At 36.9% G+C, this 11591-nt stretch overlaps 1 protein-coding gene across 7 annotated transcripts in view; it reads left to right on the top strand.

Annotated features, from left to right (window-relative positions):
* Window positions 1–11591, top strand: part of UHRF2 (ubiquitin like with PHD and ring finger domains 2) — a 97959-nt gene that overhangs the window by 63962 nt on the left and 22406 nt on the right. For all 7 annotated transcript variants that reach the window (XR_009746879.1, XR_009746881.1, XR_009746880.1 and 4 more), the window contains 3 exons: window positions 4559–4682; window positions 5061–5168; window positions 8266–8370. Coding sequence is in view for 4 of the 7 variants with exons in the window: in XM_061473090.1 (XP_061329074.1) it covers window positions 4559–4682; window positions 5061–5168; window positions 8266–8370 (337 nt within the window). In the remaining 3 variants the exon portion in view is untranslated. The remainder of the gene's footprint in view (window positions 1–4558; window positions 4683–5060; window positions 5169–8265; window positions 8371–11591) is intronic.

The following is an 11591-nucleotide window of genomic DNA, read 5'->3' as shown; positions in this document are numbered from 1 at the left end:
ACATTATGATTAAATTTTATGTAAAAATCTATGCTTTGGAAGTATTAACATTCTCTGGAAATAACTCAATCTTCTATACCATAGTGGATGCCATAGTAGGTTTGTTTATTGGTCAATGTCTAATGGTCTGCATGGTTTCTGGGGCACTGTGGTTTTTTTCTGAATTCCTGTGTTTATGCTAATGTGTGATTTAGCAGTTGAGACCATTAACATTGAGAGGTGTTTCTCAGTGTGTACATTTGGCCACAGGGATACTGTTGTTGGAAGTTGATCTCTTCTCTGTGAAATTCCTGCACTGGGTAAAGGTGTGTTCACTGTTTTTCAAACCAGCGGAACTGCTGGCTTGAAACAATATCTAAAAAATGTTTTCAGTACTTCCTAGAAATATGTTTTGGTCATTGGAACTGAAAATGGCATTTATTTGAATATTGTCATGTGTGCCTTCCACTCCTTGAATGTGTAAAATGACTATTTAGCAGTGTTTATTACACAGCATGTTAGTCTGAACTATTCCAAGTTTTCTGCTGTCAAGACAGACTAGTCTTCCATGCATGACATCTTGTTTGCTACTACTTGTCAACATAAGTGAGTTGATGCCACATGTTGGAAACAATTCTCATCACACAAGTGGTTTATTATTGACTGCAGTCCATAAGCAGTATGCTTTCCAGATTACTCCTGACCTTTGGGTGCAGCAGCTGGGAAGTTTTTTTTTCTTTTGACTTCCTTCAGAATATTCAATGAGACCATATGTCTGAAAGTATACATCTGCTTAGTCCATCCATTCTTAAGTTGCCCCTTACTCCTGTACTAATCTAGTATTCCAGCAACAGTAAATCTATTTTCCCGTAGTAGTCACAGGAAAGTTTCTGATAAAGAAAGTATATGTGCTTCAAGTCAGTGCCCCCATCCCCAAATCCTTTGTTCTACACTGAGCAAAGTGTTCACTCCCACCTCTCCCCCCCAGTGTAGAGTTGTCTACACTGAAAACAATTTGTTCTCCCTAGTTTCTTTTACATCCTCAAATACACAGAAGGTTTGATGGGTATGTCAGGATACCGATACTGAAATCTTATGAGGCATCATTCATTGTCTCTTTGTTTTAGCTGGGGTGTCAAGATTATCTTGGCCTGCTGCGTGCTTCAAGTGATCTTTTAGATTAGGTATTAGTGTTCTAGTCTTCAATGGCATCCATTATTCTTCAAAAGCTTCTTATGAAAGATCTTATGAGTTACCCTACTTCCATTTCAGAGGGCTCCAGAGAAACTCTGGGGAGTAGAAATTTTTCTGAGTGTAGCCGTTACTGCTCAGGTCTCCTTACCCTCTTCCATCAGTTTCACTATAAATGCACTGCATAGGTCCCCAGGACTGTTTTCCTCCATATAGATTTAGTGCTCTGTAGGCAACAACATAAGATTTGACTGATCGTTAGGGTCCCTCAGATCATATGTTAAATTCACTTCTGGACCCTTCTGCTTACATTTCTGGCCAAAAAAAATTACGTAATTACATAAGTCACCAGTAAAACTGGAAGGGTAGAGGTTCTCAACACTTTCTTCACCTCTGCCTCCAGCACTGCTGAGCCCCAGGCTTTGGGAACAAAAATCCAGGTTGATGCAGACACAGACCCACCATCAGTTAAGGAAGAGTTGGTCTTTGAACTATTACAGCAGCTTGACCCCTGCAAATTTATGGGCTCTGACAATATCCACTTGAGGGTGTTAAGAGAGGTGGCTGACATTGTGAGGCTGCTTTCTATAATCTTTGAGAAGTCGTGGGGATCAGAAGACATCCCAGGAGACTGGAAATAGGCAAATGCCACCACCATCTACAAGAAGGGCTGAAGTAGATGTGGAACATGTATCAAGTGAGCCCTGATGAAGTTTGCTGATGATAACAAACAGAGTGGGAAAATGCATATTTTGGAAAGGAGAGCTATTTTACAGGATTATCTGGATAGGCTGGAAGAGTGGGCTAACAAGAACCATGTGAAGTTTAACAAGGACAAGAGTAAGCTCTTGCACCAGGATGAGCACAATCCAAGAGTGCAGCACAGGCTGAGATCTACACAGCAATGTGGGAAAGGGACCCAGTCATCCTGGTGGACAAGAAGCTCATTATGACTGTATAGCATGCTGCTGCATTAAATCAAGCCAACAGAATCCAGGTTGCGTCAACAAGGGCATCACCAGTGTGACAAAGATGTCATTATCCCACTCTGCTCAGTACTTGTCAGACCACACATGAAATACTGTGTTCAGTTTTGATCCCCACTATACAAAAAAAATGATGTGAAGAGGCTGGAGAAGGTCCAGAGAAGGTCCACAAAGATGAACAGTGGACTGAGAAGCCTGGCATGTGAGGGAGGGCTGAGAAAACCGGGTTTGTTCAGCCTTGGGAAAGGAAAGCTCAGGGAGACCATATCACCATGTTCCAGTATCTAAAGGGTAACTACAAAGAAGATGGAGGCTCCCTTTCGCAAGAAGTCCCATGGAAAAGATGAGGGGTGATGGGTTATTCCATGCAGATTCCAGTTGGACACAAGAGGAAAATTTTTCATAATGAAAATATTCATCCATTGGAATAATCTTCCCAGGGAAGTGGATGATTCCCCAACATTGGCTGCTTTAAAGATTCAGCTGGACAGGGTGCTGGGCCATCTTGTCTAGGCTGTGCTTTTGCCAGGAAAGGTTGGACCAGCTGATCCTTGAGGTCCCTTCCAGCTGGTATTCTATGAAGTAGTAGAAGCTTAATTCATATTATTAAAATGTCTTTCAAAATGGCTGTCAAGCTTTTTAACTCTTTTCTTTCTGGATTTTCTATGTAATGATATGTATCTTAAGATTTATTCCTGCAAGTAGACAGCTGCATCTGTGGATGTAGTCACTGGGTGGGAGAGGTGCTGTTACGGCACTGTCTTGTGACGGTTAATTTTGGCGTACTTAGTTATGCCAGCCATGTGCACTCTTAATGCTTGGTTGTATGTAGGAAGAGTTGCAGTGGCCAGACTGGTGCCTCCTGCCAAAGAGGTCTGTATTTTCTCTTCTCTTTGCATACTAGGAAAGTGACATGGCTGTCTGATCCTTAACTTCTTGACAGATTTTGTTTCATAAGTGGAAAAATTCCACTAAGTATTTTTATAGTTTAAAGTTTGGCAAACTCTCTGCATGTCTAAGCCTGCAGTTTGGGAAAGGATGAGAAGTTTCTGTTGCTGAGATAAAGCCATTCTATGTGCAAACCAATATCTAATGCATGCAAAACTCAGTATAAAAAACACTAAGATATTGTGGTTACCTGATGAAGAAGCAGGAGGGATTGCCATAGTTAATTCACCTTGTGAGTTTGAATTATGTCATGTTCCCTCTTTTAGTTAGTAATCGCATACTCTTTTTTTTAAAAAAAAAAACCTGTAATCATTCTTAGTAAGTCTTAGTGTTACACAATTTCAGCATCTTGTAGAATTTGAATTATATCATGTTCCTTCTTTTAGTTGGTAATTGCATACTCTTTAAAAAAAAAAACAGCAAAACCTGCAATCATTCTTAGTAAGTCTTAGTGTTACACAATTTCAGCATCTTATATAATTTTTAAGTTCTTTCTATCTACATTGCTTCATTGTCTTAATTATCCAACATCTTTATTGACATAGTGAAATCTGTTCATATGGACATTATTCGTTAATTCTTCTATTCATATCCACATACAAAAGTTAATTAATAAATCCAAAACAGTAGTAGTTGTAGTACTAGTGGTAATTACCTAAACTAGGTTATCCATGTTAGTGTAGATCAGGCTTCCTCCATTAGTGGCGTACGGGCCAAACCTATCCCCTAGAGGCCAGAAACATGGACAGTTGCCTTTGCATTGGCATTCCTGCAGTAGGATAAACATGTTACTATAAGCAGCAAAAGGACCAGTGTCCTCTCTTTCTTCTGTAGTCACTACATACTAGTATCTCCTATTTCCCTACCAGGGTGGCTTTGTGTTACCAGGAATGAGTCTCTGCGCTATAATCCAAGTGGTTTCAGTGTTGTGGAGTGAGTGTGTGTAAGCATGTGTGTGTATATGTGCGTGTTTGCACACATTACCTTGGCTCTGTTTGACATTCAGCTGTCTGCAGTGAATTTTATTGTACTAGCAGCAAAAAAATAAGCATAGAGAGGGCAAGACATAGAAACAAGTCATGAATGCTGGTTAACAGTATACTCTCATCTCAGCTATCTTCTGTTTTACATGATGTAAATGAAAGGACAGAATGAAGAGAATAAAGGAGACATGGGGACTTCTCACATACCATGTGAAAAAGAGTAGTTAAATATTTTGCCTCCAGCAGTCGACCTTCACAGATACTGGAATGCCCTTTTTTTTACAAGTTGGCAGTATTTGTTCATGTTGGGTTTATTTTTTTAAGCCACAGATGTCAGCTCTTTTAAGACTGCTGTGTACTTGCTAGCTTGAAATGTTTAGTCAAGATGAAGAAATTGACACTGCTTTGGCTACAAGAACTCTACTGCCATTACTATGAAGTAATTGAGAATTTACTAAAACATTTTTTCAGGTATTGTCCTTCCTGCAAAAATGATTCTAATGAAGTTGTAAAGGCTGGAGAAAAACTCAAACAGAGTAAAAAGAAAGCCAAGATGCCGTCTGCCAGTACTGAAAGCCAGAGAGACTGGGGAAAGGTAGAGTGTATTTTAGAAACAGTTGTTACTTGGATTGATCATGTATGTGCTATAATTCTGCTTACATATGCAAACACAAAATTCAGTACTGGGGTGCACAGGCAATAAGACAATATTTAAACCTGCCCACTATATACTAGCAGTTAAAGCGGTGGAATAATTATGAAGGTGAATAGAGGGAAAAACAAAAAACCCACCATCCCTCCCCCAAATCCATAAACACGTATTACTTAATTAACTTGCCTTCTAAAAATTATTAATATAGTTTAAAGTATGTGTTTGTTATAATGATAGATTTCTTTACATCTGCATTGAATTTGCAAATAATCTTCAATGTTGTAGTACTAACTAATTTTTGAATGTCTCATGTACTTTCAGGGCATGGCCTGTGTTGGCCGCACCAAGGAATGCACTATTGTTCCATCAAATCATTATGGACCTATACCTGGTGTTCCTGTTGGCACAACCTGGAAGTTCAGAGTTCAGGTATGTTGTTTCAGTATTAGCTGTAGCTGAAGTAATTAAGAATAATAATGAATGGGTTGCACACTAAGATAAATTTAGATTAACAATTGCCATTCCCACCAGGACTAGATAAAACAAATACATAATGATTTTATGGAAGTGATGCTGATAGTAGTGAAGGTTGAAATACACTGATTTTACAATTCAACTTAATAAGAAGTCTGTTGTCATTAGGACAGACAAATTCTACATGTTAAAGTTCTGAGTGGGATACTTAGTGAATAGTCAAGTGTTTTCTGAAGTGCACTTCACATGGACTGATTATCCCACTTAGGAGATGTAGACTGTAGGTTTTGAAAACATTAGATAATATGACTGTAAATTGACTTCCTGAGTTGTTGGGTTTTTTTTGGTCATGCATAATGGATGTCTGAATCTTCTTTTAGGCTGATGAACGGCTTAAACCAGTATAAGCCTGTAGTGCTACTGGAATTAGCTGTCCATTTCAGCCTTTGCTTTTTCTTGCACTGTCTCATTTTCTGTTGCAAATATTTCGTAGGCTCTGTGGTAAACTAGACTGGAAGAAAAACAGTACCATCTGGGGTAGGATGGGAGCTAATTTTCCCAGTCCATTTCTCATTTTGATTATATAAGCACAGAGCCAGTACTCAAGGGGCAGGAGAAAACAAAGCAGGGAGGGTGGGACAGCTTCATTTTGTCCCGGTACTGATTTTTTGTGGTTTCAAAGGGTCCACCAAATGCAAAATATTTCCTTTTCGCCAGCCTTATCTGGTAGCACTGATTTTTGGTTTATCTTTGATACTTTTATTGCTGTTTTTAGTCAGAGAAATACATACTTTATTTTCAAAATCAGTTCTTCATCTTTTGCGTGTGTAAAGGATTGTAATTGACTCTTTTACATCATATTCGGAAGAACAGAAACTTTGGTTTTTTTACTTGCTTGAGGAGGTGCAAGCCAAGAATTAAAAACCTCTTCTGATTTGCTTTCTGAACTTTTCACCTGCCTTCTCCTGAGAAGAAAACGTATTTTATTATTCAGTTTGTAGAAGAGAACACTTGGGAGTCAGTTTTCCTCTGATGGTGGTGTCTTTCAGTACTGTGTGAAAAATTCTGGATTTGGAAGGCCATGCAAGTTTTAAGTCTGATAATGGTTAGCAGCAGATGTTTTCACTGTAGCGAGATAAATCTTGATAGAAATCAGTGAAGCAGTTGAAATCTAAGCTCATCCTTTTGATCTTTTTTTACATTGATGTCCATTGTCAACACTACCATCAACACAAGCCTTAGACGTAACATATTAAATTTGTAATTAAAATTATGAGGTTCTTGAGATCATCCATTTTATAGAAAATGTCATGCTTTAGAGGAAAATTAAGGGCTATTTTGTTGACCTCTCCTGTCAGTTGAATTTGAAGAACTTTTTAGTGAATAGTTACTTTTTTTATTGGCTTCCAGATTGAGTAACAGAGGTTTCTAAAATCACTTATTCAGGCTCAACATCTCAAAACCAAGTTTTATTTTTACTGCTTTAACAAGAATTGAAATTATTAGTTCAAATTTTGTTAGGAATTTTATTGGAACACAAAAAGTAATAGTTTTCAGATCTTTCTAGTGCTGGAAGGAAAAAGGAACAGAATTAGAGTTCTGCTTTGTTCTGCTTTTGTCCAAAAATTATGCAGAGAATGCTTATTCTTACATGTATATATAGGTGGGCTAGACATAAAAAGGGAATTAGTATTTCTACATAATAATTTTGGCTACAAATGAAATACTTATTTTTTTAAATTTTTTTTTAAAGATTGAAATGGTTTTACACAGAATATTAAATTACACTTTCATTTCTTATATGACTGGTATTTGTATGAGAAATGAGTTTGCCACAGCAAATCTGTAAGAATTTTGACAGTGTAGTTTTGTGTAGTTTTTTATGACTTAAACTTTCCTTTCCCTAGAAGGAAATTGACCAAGTATTGCTTCTGTAGAGAGCATCTAATGAGCATGTTTGGCATGAATTACCAGAATTCATCTTCGGGATACATCACCTACCAGAAACCTAAACTTAGCTAATAAAAACCTGGACATGAAAGAATGGAGGGAGGAATGAATGAGAGGATGTTTGATACGGCAGGAAAGATGAGCACAATAGTGGGGCTTTTTTATTCAGCATACGCATATAATGGTCTGGAAAAGCTGGCATAGTTGATTCTGCCTCTTGGAAAGGCAGAATAAGAAAAACAGGCAACTTGAAAGTCTGAAGGAAAATACAAAGATAGAAGTATCCTCATTGGTTTTCTGCTGGTAACCTTTGTTCTATCAGTAGTATTTTTGGCATCATGTACTGAGAAAATACATGGTTTGATACTTAGCCTCTTTTATTATTCATAAAAGGTTTGTTTTTTTTTTTTTTTTTTTTTGTTTGAAGCAATTACAGTACAAGTTTTGTGGGGGAAGTGTTCCAGCAGACTTTAATGATGTTGCCAGTTTATGGTATAGCTGCAGCTCTCAGGTGGTCTGGTTACAGACTAGGTGCACATTTGTCATCAGAGAGTTACCTTAGTTGGAGAACTAACATGAGATCTGTACTTTGTTGTAATGGCTTCTTCTGTTTCCTTAGGCAGTGTGGTAATATTTCTGTGCATTGGTCACATTTTCAGTGTGTTACCTTAATATTACCTGACAAAATGATCTTTACACAGGTAACTGGGGTCTACCTTAGTTAAAGACTGTAAAAGCTTACCGAACTGGCAGATCTCTGTTTGTTCTGAGTTACTGTCCAAGAGGTGTATAGCACTGAGTATAGTCTTAAATACTGCTTATGGAAAGAAACATGGAGATTTTTCCCAAAGAAGAAAGTGTACCTTTTCATCTTCCAGAATCAACACTTACATTGTCTTTACAGTTTTTTGAGTGTCCTTAACTTTTGGCTTTTCTACCTTAAAAACTAGTGGAATGCTCACCTTTAATGACAGTCTTAAATTAACTATTTACACCGGAATCCTGTATGGTATTTTAAACAGAAAGTTGATTGCTAAAAGTGGTTGTAAATTGCTGGTAGTGTGAAAGAAAGTGCTAGAAACTGGCTTTATTTTGTTGCCAGGTGAGCGAAGCCGGTGTTCACAGACCCCATGTGGGTGGAATCCATGGGCGCAGTAATGATGGCGCTTATTCACTTGTATTAGCTGGAGGATTTGAAGATGAAGTGGTAAGTCATTTATAGAAGCAATGGTTTTGCTGTTCTAATGTATCAGTGTTTGTGAAGAGGGTTATGTTTGTTGTTGATCCTAAAACTAATGCTTATGCCAATACAACCATGGAAAAAATAACTACTACTGATAACAAACTGAGTAGTTTCTAGTATTCCAGGGAGAAATATGTAAGCAAATATTTTTAAAGAACCATAGAACACAGAATGGTTTGGGTTGGAAAGGACCTTAAGATCATCTAGTTTCAACCCCCCTGCCACGGGCAAGGAGATCTCCCACTAGACCGTGTTGCTCAAGACACTGTTATATTCAAGCCAAATATGTTAGTTACAGGTGGATTTTATGTTGTTCAAGATAGTTAAATTTCAGTGTATTTTCAGATATAAATACTTTATATGTAAGTAATTTAGTATTACTTAAAGTCTGATACTGTAATTACATGCAAATAATATGTTTTATGTTCTGCTTTGGTCTTGATTTTTATTGCTTTCAAGAAACTTGGGTGCCTCTGCCTTTGGGTTTGTTGTGTTTCTAAGTATGTGATACATGTATTTCAATGGAGCAAGAATAGAAGGTGCATGTTACTTGGTTTTATGAATATCTGAAGGTCCTTGACTCCTACTGATAAGCACTTTCAGAACTTCTTAGGAAAGTGTCAATATCTTGTATTATGACCCCCAAAGATGCAGGAAAAAAATTACACATTGATGTTAAAATTGAAGTAGAGCAACAAAAGCAATTAAGCAATTATGCTGCTAAACAAAACTGTAATTGCGTCCGGCTTTCATTTCCTGTTGTTGACCTACATTTATTTATGAGTAGATTACTATTTTCTGCAACTAAATAATGTTTACGCAGGGTGCGTCCTTTCCTGCAATTCTGCTTGATCAGGTAGAATTTTGAATCATGCATCAGGTGAAGAAGGATAAAGCAACATAAAAATATAAAACAGATAAACAGTCTGTTTTTTAATAACATGCATAGCTGTGAATCATAAGGAAAAGGGCCCTGGAGACAGAAATAAGCATCTGAAATACCAATTCTGAAATACCAATTCTGAAATGTATTCTTTGCTAACAGCACCTACCAGCTGCTGTAGAGCATTGCCTCTGAAAGAGTCTTTTTTTAACATGCAACATGAGGAGTTACTTGGTGTTGGGATACCTTACTACACCCTTAGAGTCAGCACCAACCCAAGCTCTAGGACCCTTAGCCAGTGGATCCTGTGAACACTGATGCTCAAAAATTGTACCTGCTATGCTGGGGCGCTGCAGACTCCTTTTTGTTTCTTTTTGGTGGTGATAGAGATGTCCCCTTATTTCTGCTGCTGTAATTATTCACTTTGAAGTATTTAATAAACTTAATTGGATCCTTTGCATGTCTTTTCTAGTTCATGTAACTGATCATGTGGTTTTGTGGATACCAAAGTACTGTCATAGTCCATTATGACATACATAATTTTGAAGAATAATAGTCGGGATGAAACATTGCAGGAGATACCCTAAAAACTTGCATGAATGTTAGCTTTTTTGCAGTTCTCTAAAGTAGGATACAAGGGGGATTTTTTTTTCCCCAGGTGAATTTTTGGAATTCTTTTTTCTTCTTTTTTTTTTTTTCATATACCAGATTTTATTTCCCAGTTTACTTCCGTTTTCTCTGGGTTGTTTTTTTGTTTTGTTTTGTTTTGTTGTTTTTTTTAGGAAGAGGTTGAAATTAAACTCATAAAGATATCCACAGAAAAATCAAATTCTATACTTACAAATATCTTACATACAGCATCTCATTCCACAAATGAAAATTCTAAATAAAAGTTCAGAGAAACGTGACATAGGTAGTTGTATATTAGTTTTTACAAAATTGAGAAATGTGTTTGGAAGACTATTACTCTATGTTTCTAAACTTTATGCACTATTTATGTGCACTGCTGCCATCTTAAAGCGCTTCCTGTGGCTTTAAACTAACAGTTCACTATTGGGGTAAAATAATTATAAAAATACATTGCAAGGAATAGAATTTACTGTCTAGCTTTTGCATCATGCCATTTTTATTCTGTATCTTTGGAAATTTAAAGTCCTGCAGACCCAGATTTGTCCACAAGTTGCCCAAATCGGGATGTATTTGAGTGGTCAGTAATGATGAATTCTGTCAGTACAGGATCGAAGGGGTTCAGTCATAGTTCACAAAAAGAGCAATGGGTGAAATTGTTTTGCACATGAAGCTTAATCTCATTCTTAATTACATGCATATAAATGTTTACACATTAATCTATCTCTTGTAAATCTTTAACCTTGAATTACAGTGACACATGGCTTACCTATTTAAGATAGAGTATTACAATAATTAGCTTTTGAGTCTCAAATATGCTAATATTGCTGATCTTGTTCTTTATAGTAACCGTAATAGGAACATTAGCTGAAGAAATTGAGAAGTCTTTCAGGAACTGAAAATCAAAGAATTATTTTAGGATAGACTAACATTTAAAAACTAGATATTGGGTATTAACAGTATCACTGTTCAAACAAACTGATTAACAGATCACTGACCAAAGTGATGAGTGATAAAAGTATTCATGATAGAAGTATTTTAATTTGTCTGTTCATCTAATCAAGTAGCTGAAGAAATTTCTCTTTTGTGTTGAAAAATTGCCCTCCTGTTTTGTGTCATTAGGTTTATGTATCAGGGTTTAAACTGCTGTTCAAAAGTTTGAAGTTCCATGTTTCTGCTGGATTGAGGGAGTGCTCTAAAGATGGTAAACTTGTTGTGTGGTGTGCTTAGTTTAATATGAACAAAGATTGTTTCTTCTTTAAGTGATTTTGTGTATAGGATCATACAGGAAATCTCTGAATTAAGATTCAGAATCTCATGGAGAACAGTACCTGCTATGATTGTTCACAATTTTTTTTTAAAGATTCAGAGAGTGTAAAAGAGAATAGCATCTGTAGTGACTCAAAAGGGACCCCAGGCAGATAAACTCATTGCTTAGATTCATTGATACTCCATACCAAACCATTCCGTGCCTGGAACATAGCATTCCCAAACCACTTCATGAAACGGGTTGCCTTCCACTTTAAATATTTTCTGGTTTTGCCTTAATCTTGTGTGTGGGTAATCAGTTTCAAAGTGTCAGTGTTATTCCACTTGTTTGAAATAGTCTAATTGCAAATAAACACTGTTTAGCTCACTAGATTTGTCCAAGCAAATATTGTGGTCAGGTCAGAAT

Source organism: Pezoporus flaviventris, unplaced genomic scaffold (assembly GCF_033815535.1).
Source record: "Pezoporus flaviventris isolate CSIRO_AGI_PZ_B2104156 unplaced genomic scaffold, CSIRO_AGI_Pfla_v1 ptg000076l, whole genome shotgun sequence".
NCBI classification, from domain to species: Eukaryota; Metazoa; Chordata; class Aves; order Psittaciformes; family Psittacidae; genus Pezoporus; species Pezoporus flaviventris.
This window is presented reverse-complemented; position numbering and strand designations above follow the sequence as displayed.